Source organism: Dendronephthya gigantea, unplaced genomic scaffold, assembly GCF_004324835.1.
Source record: "Dendronephthya gigantea isolate DGI-Jeju-01 unplaced genomic scaffold, DenGig_1.0 000961F, whole genome shotgun sequence".
Taxonomy (NCBI): Eukaryota; Metazoa; Cnidaria; class Anthozoa; order Malacalcyonacea; family Nephtheidae; genus Dendronephthya; species Dendronephthya gigantea.
Genome location: NW_021163971.1, coordinates 1 through 15,444, shown reverse-complemented (window position 1 = coordinate 15,444; position 15,444 = coordinate 1). Strand labels below are relative to the sequence as shown.

At 34.6% G+C, this 15,444-nt stretch overlaps 2 protein-coding genes across 3 annotated transcripts; both read left to right on the top strand.

The window, feature by feature from the left end:
- The first annotated feature begins 2,358 nt into the window (after positions 1-2,358).
- Positions 2,359-7,715, top strand: LOC114544807. 2 transcript variants are annotated; one of them, XM_028563323.1, is made up of 7 exons: positions 2,359-2,658; positions 2,927-3,235; positions 3,431-3,487; positions 3,593-3,685; positions 4,736-5,020; positions 6,262-6,549; positions 7,433-7,715. In XM_028563323.1, exons 1-7 carry the CDS (start codon positions 2,484-2,486, stop codon positions 7,537-7,539), a joined length of 1,314 nt encoding a protein of 437 aa, XP_028419124.1. In that variant the 5' UTR covers positions 2,359-2,483; the 3' UTR covers positions 7,540-7,715. The 2 variants fall into 2 exon arrangements, with proteins under 2 accessions (XP_028419124.1, XP_028419123.1); XM_028563322.1 differs by having other exon boundaries at positions 3,431-3,685.
- Positions 7,716-8,578: 863 nt separating this feature from the next.
- Positions 8,579-15,301, top strand: LOC114544806 (collagen alpha-1(XII) chain-like; the record flags this gene model as incomplete). The annotated part of the gene is made up of 7 exons (XM_028563321.1): positions 8,579-8,786; positions 11,002-11,086; positions 11,558-11,662; positions 12,444-12,752; positions 13,420-13,704; positions 14,098-14,382; positions 15,014-15,301. Coding segments are annotated over exons 2-7 (1,297 nt in total), but the record flags the coding sequence as incomplete, so codon positions are not given.
- Positions 15,302-15,444: the final 143 nt, after the last annotated feature.

Sequence of the window (15,444 nt, the reverse complement as noted above, 5' to 3'; positions counted from 1 at the left end):
AGACTTAAATGTATCCCTAAGCGATCCTGAATAATGTTTTTCCAAAAAATATACAAAGACCGCTTTTCTTAGCAAACTAAAATTCTCAATCCCCTTACTTTCGTGCACGATAACTCGAAAAGTAATAAAGCTAACTTGATAAAATTCTCGTGGTTGACTTTAAAGCCAATTGGCTCGGAGGTGAATTAAAAGTTTTGTATTCCATTCAGTCTAAGTAAAATAGCGACTGGTTTTTCAGATATATCATGGACGTTTTATATTAGTATAGCATGCATGTAAAACGTTTAATACTGGACAAGTTTTTTTTATTCTAGTTCAGCTCTGAGGCAAAGATATTTAAAACTAAATAAAACCAATTCCGTCATTCTAGAGTTATAACCTAGTTTGTTATCGTGTTTACAAAAATCATTTACCACTATTTGGTAGCTATGTCTGGTCATGGTAACTCACAGACCCCTGAGCAGGGGCCAGCCGCGAGGCCAAGGACCCCCACTTTTCTGATAGAAAAAACCCAATAGAAAAAGTCCCACCTAATAGCTAGCTTCATCCCACATAGGGTATGTTCTCGGGCTATTCCGAGACCCCCTCCCCCACCCGCTTTTAAACAGGCTCGGCGGTCCCTGTAACTATAGTGATTGCATGAGGACTCCTACAAGTATTTTTTCACTCAGAGCAACTTGGCATGAAGAGATTTATATATTTTTTATCATTAAAGAAAAAAATTTTCTGTAGTGGACCACCTTAAGAACAATATGAATATTATTAATTATAAGTACAATAATTATAGTCATACAATAGTACTTCTAATAATGTAGCTCACAAATTAAAGTGAGTATTTTCTAATATTAGATGATTGCCTTTCTTTTATCCCCCAGTATATAAGCACATAAATATGGCGTAAACGTGCCGAGTAAAATTATGGTCATGTTTATGATTGTAGTGTGTAGAGGTTGGTCGCAAGATACAAGTTCACGATAACCTCGAAATGAAACACTCCCTTTGGAATATCAGTAAGTCTAAATTAACGGTATATTTAAAATTATCTCCCAATATAATATCAGTCTCTTAAAAGTCTTGGGATTTCCAGAGGAGCGTTGCAAATATTCTGATGCATGCATGTCGCTATACATGGTGATCTATTCAGTACCGCCTAGCTCTATTGATTTTCGATCTCGAATGCACGATTCCTTTAGGCTGCTGCTTTCCACTGTCGCGTTTTTTGCACTTACGTACTCGCACGTAAAATCTTAAAATCTTCTAAGTTGTTGTATACTGATTAATGCCAGAAAAAACACACTAAATCATCAACAGAATCCACCCTATGCATCTATATACCGTAGTAATGATTTTAAACTTATTAGCACGTACGTACGTACAAAAAACGTCACAGTGGAAAACAAACCTTTGTTGCAGAAGCCCCACAGGTGTTGGGATTTCGGTTTGATAAAAGATCAACCCTAGATTAAAGATCAACTATGGATACTGATACCTGGACTATTGATAACACTATAAAAAGGCCGCTTTTAGAACAATATCACGATAAGCTAAGAAAGCTAACTTTGTCGTCATAGTAAAAAGGATTTTTCGTTCTAACTTCTAACTGCATGCTGCTTAGTAACATGGCGAAGTCAGATGCATTCAAATCGCCATTTCACAAATCTGTCACCAAGTCCCCGGTCTCGAATTGCTAGCAATATTACTTTTTATTTATTTTAGGAACTGTTATTTTTATTATTTTATTGCCACATGTCATTGCACTGTATGAAGACCTTAGTGAGATTTGTTTAGGAGAAAGATATACACATATTATAGTGAGTACAATAATCGATTATTTGAATAAGTATATTTTGTTTTTATATTAATAAGTATAGTATAAGGCGAATATGTATAAAATAAGTATAGTTTTGTTTTTATATCAATAAGTATAAGTATGTATATTTTAATAAGTATTTGAATAAGTATATATATGTGGAAACGCGCGGGCGAAACAAGGGAGAAAGAGGGACAAGGAGGTGGTGGTTGCAATCAACCTCCAATAACTTGAGAAACGTTAAAATCTGGGTGGAACATGAGGGAAATGTTAGTTAAGTCTCTTACTTATTTTCTCCAGCAGAGAGATTATTTCCCGCCTGCCCTGTAATGATACGTTCGTTTTTTTAAAATCTGGTTTCTAGTTTAGCCTGTGTGTACACGGTGTCTCAAAAAAAACGCAACCACTTAAATATGCAAGAATTAATATATGCGCGTGTCAATAGCCTATATTAATATATGCTTGGAGTTTTTTTCCTGAAGCCTCGTCGTTAAATTTGTATACTATTAGTGAACGAAGATTAAACTTTGTTTCTTTTAAAGAGTCTCTTCAACCGAATATATCCTACGTTGCGGTGCCATTTCCGTTTGTAACAAACGAAACGAATGTAACACTGACATGTGCTGGGCAGGCCAAGGTTCAGATACAGGACACAGCTAGGTACATAAGGGTTATGTTCCAAAAGAATAATAAGATGTTTCACGAATGTAGAAAAGAAGGGGTGCGTATTTCAAGAATATCCTGCAGTATTAGCGTCACTGGACTCACCAGCAACGACACATTTACATGCATTATTAAAAGCGGAATGGCACCATGCAACGCCGCTCGCCTGAGTTTTCAAGTTGAAGGTAAGTTTCCGTAATATAATGCAATAAAGAGTAATAGAGCTATTTTATTTCTTTTCTCAAAGCTAATAATAAATAACAAGCAACTTCATCTTGCCTTCAATCGGGCAAGTTTGATTTCGATCACTTATTCATTGGTGGTATCTTTGGGAAGCTGAATAACTGCTCTTTTATATACCTATATACCGCATAGGATTAATAATAAAACAATAAATTCAATATATCGATTTTACTTCAACTAATACAGATGCATGCATCCACCTTTTTTTAGGACTATCTTCTCTGAATGCTTCACTTACGTATGCCACAATCAGAAACGACTTAAGAAAAATTGAAGTATCTTGTATCGGTACTGGAATACCTGAACCTGATGTGGTATGGTTATTAAACGGCTCTATGATCAATCACACAAGTACTCAATATGATACGAAACGAAAACGTGAAATTGGCCAAAATGCGTATCGCGTGAATTCAACAATCATCATTAGTGGAAGAAAATTCCCGATGAGCATACGTTGTGTAGTGCAAAATGGAAAATATAAAGTTCACTCGAGAACTGTGTATGTATTACACGTTGAAGGTGAGTATCGTGTACCACACAGGAAAGTGGTGGATCCAGGAAAAGGCAGAATAAAATTACCACAGTTGCAATTTGTAATCTGATTGGTAGATTTATAGATTTGAAGATTCTTTAGAAATCTATAGAGAGTGGCGTATTTCTGAGGAATTTTTTATGTCAACATTTAACATGTTTTAAAAAATGTATGTTTTCAAGTTGTTGGCGTGGAACAGACAAACGCAATGGTTCGCTGGTTCGGTCTTTCAGCTTTGGGTACACGTCTCATGAATGTTTCTGTTTTTACCGTTACCTTGAAGTGTGGCAAGGAATTTAATAAAACCATCACAATATACAACAAGTCAAGCGTTATATTCACAGATCTCACGAGAGGTAGAGAATATGTCATAGAGGTTGAAGCATTTACGAAGAGAAATGATGTAATCCTAGGAGCTGCAAAGCTTTTTCTACCAGGTACTATGAACTAACTCCCCTACATATCTATGCAAGTAAAGCCCAATACCTCATGGATCAAATATCACCAAATATCACGATAGTAGCATAGTTACTAGTTAGTTCGCACAATTTGCCACCACTGTGATTCAATAGTGCATGCTTCTAAGACGTTTTGGAATAAAAATCGAATAAAAGAAGTTTTGGAATAAAACATCGGCATACTGTCGCAAGAAAATTTAAAGCAGAGCAAGTATGATTTCCTTAGTTTTGGGGGTGATCTTTTTTATAATATTAAATATAATATGTTCCATCACCTGAACGATAGAAAACTCGGAAATTATTTCATTCTTTATTTTGGAAGGGCATGTGAATTTACCCCGAGTATTTTATTTCGTGTGCGGGATTTTCAATAACTCCTGTAAGTTATGTATAAGTGGCCATTTGGGTAAAATTCGTTCTGTTAACAATATGCGTGCGTTGCATGCAGAGGGCTGCTTTCCAAGATAATTTTAACAAAGCTTCCCTGTTTTGCATCACCACACCAACCTTACTCATGTAAACAGTGTTGAAATGAAGTCGGCCCTTTCTTAATTCTGATTCAGTCGGGATGATCGAATTGAAGCAATCTATTATTAGTTTTAAGACCTTAAAAGAGGGGGTATCCGCCCACGAAATTAACTTGAGAGACGTTTCATTGCATGGGCGGATACCCGGAGTTCAAGATCTATAACTAGAATAATATACCGACCTTATAAGAACCCCGCTCTATTGAGTGAATACCATGCCTCAGGGAAAATACCCCGGGTGCGAGCTATTCAGGACACGGTGGTCATGTGGTATATGAAACAAATTTTGTGATTGGATAAGTATTTTTTGGTATAATAATATTCCTAGCTGTTTTCATTTGCATAAATAGTATCATAAAATGCGTATAACGTGTAATCGCACTCAATGTTGATCTAATCGCATCTTAATGTTTTTTTGGTGGGGTGAATTAACATCATTTCGACACCAATACATTGAGAGAGCCCTTTTGAAGGAGCCGCGATACATTATTTTCCTTCTTAGATAAACTTCCCAGGCCAAGTCATGTCTACCTTGCAAAGATTACTTCCAAAAGAGCAGTGGTTAAATGGGAAAAGATTTCAGCAAACCAAAAAATTCATGGCGTTTTGCTGGGGTATAAATTGACGCTTATTGGCAAGACAAGGGAAATAGATTTCACTCTGGCAAACCACACTAATCACGTAGTGTTACATGACCTAACCCCGAGATCTAATTATACCCTCTCAGTACGAGGATTCACACAGTATGATGATGGATATATTGAGCTTTTCAACTTTTCATCATTAGGTATGTTGTGTGTAGTAACATAGCTACACCAAGTCGTTACATAACTGTAGAAATTTAAAATATTTTCTGTTAAAGTGCCTATATCACTTGTGGGATCTTTACGGATTTGAATAGAGCTTGAAAAAATAGTTTATAAGTTCTACAACCCGTTTTGATATAATTAAATAGTTTCGAAAATACGTCGGTTGGGGGGACTGGGACTCAGGAATGATTTGCAAACACGCCGTCTTTTATAATGTAAACATGAAGAGTTTCACTGGCGATATAGTTTGCGCTTTTCAAAAAAAAATGCGGGAACGCTGCGTTGTGTATGGCTGTAGCAACTGGGCGAGTTTTTCTTAAAATATTTTATGTTATTGGAAGATCAAAGTAAAATTACAATTGATTATATTATGTTTGACAAGAACTCGGTTCCTGAGTCCCAGGCGCCCGAGCACGACGGAAATTTAGGCAAATCGTCATGTTTAGATGTAAGTATTTCCGAAACTATTTAATTCTGTCAAAAACGGTTGTAAAACTTATAAACTAATTTTTCAAGCTCTACTCAAATCCGTAAAGATCCCACAAGTGATATAGGCACTTTAGATGAACTTAATTGAATACAAATGATATTTCTTTTCCCTCCAAATACTGTTAAAGTAGCTTCATTCGCTCGCTACCGGCGGGTTCTTCACCCCTGAGTGTCTTAATAACAAGAGATCGTTTTTTTTTTAAATCATTCTGATAGCTTACACCTGCAAGGAATTCAGGTTTTGCCCTCAATTCGGACCTACCAATTTTTGGCATAGATTGACACCCCCGAATCATGCTATATTTGTGCAATTAAGGGTTACAGACTATTGTGAGTGGTTTGTTCACAAATAAACGCACGCGCTGACCATACAATAAACGAGAAATTTCAATATTGCACGAGGTGTATGGTTCCGCTAACGAGTGAATTCACGAGATGTATGTTCAGAAAGTGCGTTTATCTGTAAACAAAATACGAACATAAAGTCTCTAACACTTTTAATATACGGTACAATCTGGGTTTATTGATTGCTGCATTGAAGATCCAAGCTTCGTTGCAGTCTGTCATTTTTTAATAAACCATGATTTTCATGGGTTATTGCGAATAAATGATTATTCCCATGATCTGTCGCCAGGCAACAAGAAACCACGTGATTGATTTTGACTAATCGCGTGAGTAGATTTAGCCCAATGCACGAAGATTTTATACAATATTGCTTGAATTGTTTTAGATGTAATTCCTGCACCGAAGAACGTGCAGATTGTTATCTTGTCCAAAAATTCAGCTGGGGTTCAATGGACTCTCATTCAGCAACACAAAGAAAAACACGATGAAATTATTGGCTATAGAGTTATTGTGAGAAATGCAATACATTCTTTCAAGGTTGACACTTTAAGTGTCACGTATTCGGTTGCTCTCAATCATCTTTTACCCGAAGCAAATTACAGTGTATCAGTTTTCGGCTTTGGTAATGGAACAAAAGGAATTTCAAGCAAATGGATACATTTTAAAATAAATGGTGAGTTGTGATCATAACACTTTTGTAAGGCCTGGTTCTCGTTTGTCACCGACGGTCGGCGATGGCTATTGTCGGTGATCACTGATGAATGAAGTGTTTTGTTCTTTCCAATTAATTTTCTTCGTCATCGGCCACAATACATCGCGGACGGTTGGCGAATTGTTGGAATTCATATATTCGTCTTATACCTGACCGATTTCTTTTTTTTTGTACGCTGTTGTTCCTACGGTATATTTGCATGAATATATGTACTGCAAATTACACTTATCCCATAAGTCTCGTTAAGATTTTACATCATTTTTTTTCACTGACGTTTCATGCAGAGGTGAACGAGTGAATTAGTTACTAATGTTCAAATAAGAGCTCTTAAAACTACATCAGAGCATTCGCAACGTATAACTCGTTCACATCTATTGAAAGAAGAAAATCGCACGTAAAATAGCAGCAAAATTCGCAAGTGTAAACGGGCGACCTCTTTTGATAGATGTAAATGAGTAGTAATGTATAAGAGCTCTTATTTCAACATCAGTAACTAATTCACTCGTTCTCATATATTAAAAGAAGAAATTCGCACATAAAATCGCTGCAAAAATTGCAAGCGCAAACGAGCCTTTAGAATCGAATCAGGTTATTTGTTGCGGAGACACCGCTGCTGCTATATCACGTTGCTTAACATCTCAACAACGTACAATTAGCCTTTCGCACGACGACATTTTCTTCAACTCGGTATAAAAAATTATAACAACATGAAAAGCATTTTTTTTTAATCAACAGACCCTTTGAAGAATAAAGTCTCAATAAATCTGGCCATATTCATCGTCGTGGCATGTGTTTGTGGTATATTATTTAACGTAATATTACTGATAACAATTTCTTTTCTTAGATCGTGAGGGGCCATCTGGAGTTAGTAATAAAGGAGGAACTAACACAGACGGAAGGAACTTTACTTTAACAATCATCGTTGTTTTGATTGTCGGAGTTTTGTTTTAGGCGACAACTTTTGAGTAGCCACTGTGTCGGATGTTTTACGAATAGTCAATTTTTACGTCACTAATAAAATTTATGGTAAAATAATTTTACAAGTCGTTATATCTCATTGTTTTCCCATGCTCCAAAAAAGCCTAAATTTCACAAAAAGAAATCAGCTTCGCCACCAAAAATGTTGTCAGTGGTTTTTTAATTTACCGAAATATATATAGTTGTGCCAAAACAAGCATTTGTTGTAAATCGATATAATATAAAATAGCGCCATAGTGGAAAAACATGAGAACATGAATTACAACTAAATCCAATACCTGAACTATATCCATTGGAATATATAGATATTGGCAGAAATCATCACAAATATTGCATTCTCAACGTGACACTACATTATTTTACCGCAAGCAACTGGCAGAATCTCAAATAAACTCTCCTGATTTATGTTTCTTGTTGTATGAGTGTAGACAAAATATGCCTTTTTGGAGAAGCTATGTAGCTGTAAATACTATTTTAAAATCGAAGGTGCCTTTTTTGTTTCCTACGTTAGCATACTTACACGTGCCCAAATCATTTTGATAGAGCATAAATGTAAACTACACTATAGTGGTGTCCTTGCAGCTTTGTCATATATTATATATATATGTATGTTTTTAGCCGCACTTTTATTTACCAAAAGTGCCCCAGGAAGCTGGTGTCCCCCCAATCTTTGAAAGCTTCCAACGCCCCTGTTTGAAGACTCTGACTGAATTTATTGTCGCACGAGGACGGTTGTATTAAAGCCAAACGCACACCAGCTGCCTCGCACTACCTGCTGTTTTTGATATTTGCCAGGCAGGAAGTTCTACCTTGCAGATGATCTTGACAAGTAAATTTTTTTTACTGAATAGCACTTAATATACACTTACATCCTGTGCTGTCACAATTTAAATATGCATACCTTCAGCTGTTAGGGAGTTTGTTTTCAATAACCTGAGACAAAGAACTTTTGAAAAGAATATATTAACTATTCCAACCTTCCCTCGATAGAGTCAAACTTTTCTAAAGAAATTTCGTTAGATGAGAGAATGCTGCTTATATCAGTATGCTGCGTGGGTGCTTGTTATGACAATATTATTTTACAACATCCGGTGTAAAAGTTGAAGTAAAGCGGAAGACAAAAACCTCTCTTTATTCTGACTGGTTTTGAACAACAGAGAGTACGAAGTTCATTATCAACAACAGATTATTTATCCATTCTACAAAAGTATTTGTACAAAGTAAGTATAAACATGGAAGTTAAATAATATTCCGCCGTGAAGAAATATATTCGCATTGTGAACATTCACGGATTATAATTTCGTAGGGATTTTAACGTGATTAATATAGGCTACAGGGTGTCTCAAAAAAATGAAAAATATTGAAATCACCCATAACAATGTAATTGTTAGAGTTTGAATGCCTAAGCACTCTGTTGATATGATATCACAAGATAAGCACTCGTTGTTCCGCGGTCAGCTGTACCATTTTCTTTCGAAGCAACAACAAGGCTATAATTTAAATTTAATCATTTTCACAACTTCAACTTTTTCGTATTCGCATTTTATAAGTTGCATTAAATCTCCACGGGCTCATGAAATTCGTGAACACGGCATTCAAATTTTCACAATGAGTGCATGACTTCAATAGTTTTCGTTTGAGACAACCTGTACAATGAAATATGATTATCTCAGGGGCGTGCGGTGTTAACACTGATTCAATACAAGAGAACCTGCATTGTTGGAGCGTTTTCAATTGATGATTCAAAGTGAAGAATTTTGACGTAAGCACTCATTTTCTTTAAATAAGATACGGACTTACGGAAATGCTGCTTTGTCATACTCCATATATGTTTTATCATACCATAGGCATAGTATATACCTATACAAATATCCAAAAATTTTCGTGGAAGTTCGATAACCGCTTCCCTTAAAAATTTAAATAACATAATTAAGTAGTTCCTGCATGGGTATAAGGACGATTAGTTGTATAAAATTGTGAAGAATTCGAAATAACTGGAAACAAATGCAGGTTGACTATATTTGTCTTATGCCAGTTACAAATATTGCTAGTTGTATTCTGTGCTGGCGTTTCAGTGGAATATTCAACCCATTTATACTTGTTGACTTTGAACATTAGCAGGCTTCAGATTAATTAATCCGATTATCAGCTTAAATTATCTTATGATAATATTGTTTTATATAATATACGACATTTCAAATTAAGCGTCTGTTTAACATTTTCAAGACAAATTATTTCATATTCAAATCGTTAATTAAAATATGAAATAAAATTGCTTTGAAAAGCAACATTTAGCTTACATGTTTTTTGAAGATGTCGTTTCTCAGAGAAGGTTTAATTAATTTTCATCAAATTTCATGTGAACTGAGCTTGAGGAGGGAAACAACTCTGTATGTAAATGACTGCAAATAATCGTTAAATTTGTAATTTATACGACGACGTTCATATATGAAACAGGGCTTGTCGTAAACGGCAATCTAAAGCTCTTTATAAATGCCTGCATTGGTGAAATACTCAAAATACCTGCATGATGCATAATTATTACCCTCAGCAGAAAGTCAAGTGTTACTTTTTTATTTAAGAATTTTATACAATTTCCGTGTTTTGTTCGTCATATTAATTGTATGTAGCTCTACAGTCTACAATATTGATATCAAATGTTCTGGCAAACGCGTTTTCACGAACCCTCGTGCGATTCGCGTCGTAACTCGTAACTAAACCGCTACGTAACCTCTCCCTTTATCGAAAGACAACTTAAAAATCCATTTTATATTAAAACTAGCCAAATTTAAGCTACTCACTGCAGAAATTGGGTGAGCTAGAATTCCTCATAAGAAAAAAGAATGAGTGAAAAATTTCACATCAAAGAACATATATTGCAGGCCCATACATTACTAATCTTAACAACCTCAAGATCATTGACAGAGCAAACTATGGACACATATTAATCGAGGCATCGAAACACTACAGAATCGTGTACACAACACTTTGTACAACTAATGATGACAATAATGCAAGAATTTACCCCAACAATAGCCAGTTTTGCTTGAAGATAGCCTACAGATCATTATCGTTGGCAAATAATTACGATACCTTTTTTAGCATTAACCGACCTATATACCATACGTTATAAATTTATCCATTTCTGTATTCAGATTCAAACGGGTATTTAATTAAATACAATCAACTTTCCCGTCGAAATTGAGTTTCTTGCATGTCCCTAGTATAATTTCGGCTAATACTGTTTAGTCTACCGTACTTTTGGTTTAGGGATTTTTGTGTTTTACCACCAGAAGTTATTTGTCGTGTCATCATGCATGTTTAATCCTGGTCGTGCTTGCCACATTTTCATTTTAATTTCTAATGGAGCTAAATAGAACCCTCTCTTGCTACTCCTGCGGAAACCTCCAAAGCACTTTTTTGTGCATTTTGTAGACCCAACAGGTTTATAACAACTGATTAGCGTGATCCAAACTTAATCAAACGGAAATTGAAATGGGAAACATTGTTTGGAACTTGTGTAAGTGCTCTAAATTCCAGTGCATAGAATTCCTGATCATCCGTTTTAAAAATAATATTCTTGTATGTTTGCATGGTGACATCAATAAGTAAATTAGCTGGTAGCTAGGCACACCACGTAAGTTGTATGTAAAAGTTTTAAAGTATTTTAAAGTATTTTTAGTTCGCAGTATTTAATACTTACGTGGTGTACCTACAAGCTAATTTGCTTATTAAAAATAATTGAAGAAATAATTATGCATATAATTATTATATGAATGACAATATTGAAAAAGAATATACATTTGTAACTACATTTAGACCGTTTATTTAAAGGCTAATGTTGCGCGATTGCATGATTATTGTGAATTGTCATCGCTTTCTTCAAATCTTCCATGTTGTGTCCGAATTCGGGATATTTCCGCGCAAAGCAATCGCAGATCGATCGCGTGGATTGCGAAGTTAAATTTTTGTTTAAACTCTTTTCTTTTAGGCTGCATTATCCTCCTGGTTGCAACAATTCAGCCACAACCCGCTATGACGCTTTACGAAGACCTCAGCAGCCTATGTTTGCTCCACATAAAATCCGAACATTTTAGTAAGTTACATTTTGGAAGGCTTTGTAGTGTGCAGCAGGTTACTTGAACTGTGAACAATATTAGTATCGATAATATTCTTGTATGTATGCATGGTGACAGTCGATAAGTAATTTAGCTTGTAGGTACACCACGTAAGTATCTAATACTGCAAAGCTTTTATAGTCCGTTAACCCACAATGTAGTATCGTTAATATTAATATCGATTGAGGTTGACTGGGATATGAAAAATTACTGTTAGTAATATTACGTTAAGCGTAATAAATTCGAAAGTAACCCGTGAATATATTTGATATTTTCACGAGATATTTGCATACAAAAATGTGCGCGATATCAATCGTCAAATGTTGTACACACACACACATACACACACACACATATATATATATATATAATTATATTTTTAATTTGTAGTCAAAATTACAAGCTTTATGACATAAAATACCGAATTATTTATTTTGGCATTATTACCCTATACACAACCTAGTTTTCCTCCCAGTTCTGACTTTTATCGTTTTTTTATCTCCCAGTGATGTTATTCAATTGATCGAATCTTAAAGCAGTTTGGTTAAAAAAGAAAAGAATTTAACAAAAATCCGCAAAAATATTGCAGCCATTGCTAACAATACCTCTAATGGGAAAGAGGTATCTCTTCACTAACAAGATCTCCACTAACAACACCAATTAATAAAGAGCAATATTCTTCTCTTTTTCTTTTAAATGGTCTCTACAACCGAACCTTATTATTGGTTATATTATAGGTTATTCTTTTTTTTTTTAAAGAAACTCTGATACCAAACATATCTTACAGAGCGACACCTTACCCATATGCGACAAAAGACACCAATATAACATTGGAATGTACCGGCTCGGTCAAGATTAACTCCCCAAACCAAGGATATATGACAAGGGTGGAATTTCGTAAGAACAATAATGACATACACAAATGTGAAGTTGAAGAAGTACTTCGTTATAAAACTCTCTCCTGCAGTGTTACAGTCACTGGGGTTACCAAAGACGATAAATTCATGTGTCTTCTTACTGCAAGTAAAGCGCCATGTAACGCAGCTCGATTGAGCTTTCGCATTGAAAGTAAGTTTCATTAGTCTAGCTTGTTTGTTAATTTTGTTCAGTCACATGTAAGCAGCAATTTGTGTGATGTTTGAAATAATGGACATTTAGGTCATAAAACTAGAAAATTTGTTAATAACTAAATTTACTTTCTTTTACACAAAAAAATATATTTGCGCAACAAATCTGGATTGAAATTTTTGCGGTTATACCATTGAATTATTCTTATACGATTATATTGTTATAGGGTTATATTACAGTTATATACGGCCTTGTATAAGAAAGAGTACCTTCCAAATCAATTCAAATTAGTCCGTCCCGTTAAGCAACTTAAATCACAGTAGTTTTCGCTACGCTTTTTTTCTTTAGTGAAACCAGTCATTGGGGTTTTCGTTGAAACTATATATAAAATATATATGTATATATTATATATTCTATGTATATTATATATATATATATATGTACATATATATATATATATATATATATATATATATATATATATATATATATATATATATATATATATATATATATATGTATGCATGTATATATATATGTATATATATGTATATATATATATATATGTATATGTATATATATATATATATATATATATATATATATATATATATATATATATATATATATATATATATATATATTGGTGTATATTTTTGTCATTTAGATAGACTTCCCAAGCCAAATAACATTTATCTTGAGAAGATCACTCCGAAAGAAGCAGTGCTTAGATGGGAAAAGATTTCTGCGAACGCAACAATCTATGGTGTTTTGTTGGGATACAAATTGACGCTATTTGGAATGAAAAGTGAAGAAAACATCACTTTAGCAAATGATACTAATTACGTTGTGTTGACTAACTTAAATCCAAAATCAAATTATACCCTCTCGGTACGTGGTTTTACAAAATATGGTGATGGATATACGCTACTCTACAACTTTGTATCACTAGGTATGTCGTAAGTGGTTGCTAGAAAGTGTGAAATAGAAATAGTGAGTTATTATCCAACTCTAGAGGTAAATTCTTCACTGACAATTCAAATGCAAATCACATATTTACCTTTGAATAGGCCTTTACTTAATATTTATGATAATTTTGCTTTCGGGGAGTTTTTTCCACTCAAACTATTTGTCTCCTTGGCTAGAAGTCAGCAATTGAAGATTTGCCCGGGTTTGCAAATTCTAGACTGATAATGATTAGTTAGCTAGTATTTTCACGGCGCGACAGGCATTTGGCTCGCTTCCTGTACCCGTGATTTATATCATCCACCCACTGAAAACTGCTATTTTTTATCAATTTCCTACTTTTCTAGACCTACTGAACCATTAGAATTCTTTATTTTAGATCGACTTCGAAGGCCAAATAATATTCACCTTGCAAAGATCACCTCCAAAGAAGCAGTGATTAGATGGGAAAAGATTTCTTCAAAACCAAAAATAAACGGCGTTTTACTGGGATACAAGCTGATTCTAACCAGCCGAAAAAGAAAATTAAGTTTCATATCAGCAAATGATACCAACCACGTCGTGTTTCCTGACTTAGCTCCAAAATCAAATTATACCCTTTCAATACGTGGGTTCACACAGTATAGTGATGGTTATGCTGTATTGTACAACTTTTCATCATTAGGTATGTTGCGTATTGTTTTTATGGGGAAGTTAATCCATTCGCTAACTGAAGAAGACCAACTAGATGCCGCTGGATTTCAATGCCAAGCCTAACTTGAATATTAAAAAATTCAATAAATCTAGAATTATAATAATTTCCGACATGAATAATTTATTTACAAGATTGCACCTGGGACCTTTAGTTTTTTAGGCTTTTTCTATATGGCATTTTTCGTTGAATCGGCGTTAGTATCATTACGTTATAATTTTCATCATCGCATTTGCAAACTATAGATGGCCGGTGGCATTTTTGACGGTCGGTATGATAATCATTTTAAGTACCAGAACCAAAGTTTTTATATTCAACACTTGTGCAACTCCATTGTCATTTTTTTTACCGATTATTTTCAAGTTTGTAACTATTTGCTAAATATGACCAAATATAAAAAAAATTTTGTACAAGTCATTCAAAAATAAAGAAATATGAAGCAAATATGATTCGTACAGCATACAGATAATTATGAATAAGGTGAAAGTGTGGATTTTATTACGACACTCGACTGGAAGATTCAAGGCGCATGTGCAATGTGTCTCAAGACACAATTCGGTAAAATTGTATTGTATAACAATATGTGTGCAAACTTTTATTTTAGATGTGATTCCCGCGCCAAAAAATATTCAGGTTGTTATCTTGTCCAAAACTTCAGTTGGCATCCAGTGGTTTCTCGTGCAACAACGTGAGGAAAAATACGATAAAATCTTTGGTTACAGAGTAAATGTGAGAAACGCAACACATTCTTTTCAAATCGACACTTTAAGTGTAACCTATTCTGTGGTTCTGAGGCGTCTCTCACCCGATGCAAATTATAGTGTATCAGTTTTCGGCTTTGGTAATGGAACAAAAGGAATTTCAAGTAAATGGATACATTTTAAAATAAATGGTGAGTTGTGATCATAATGTGATTGTCATGGTACCGCCGACAGTCGTGCATGAATAGGAGAAGTATAGCTATGGCGGATCTATGACGTAGGCTATGCGTGAATGATGAAATAAAAAAAATGAAATGCCTATCGTGCCGGCATA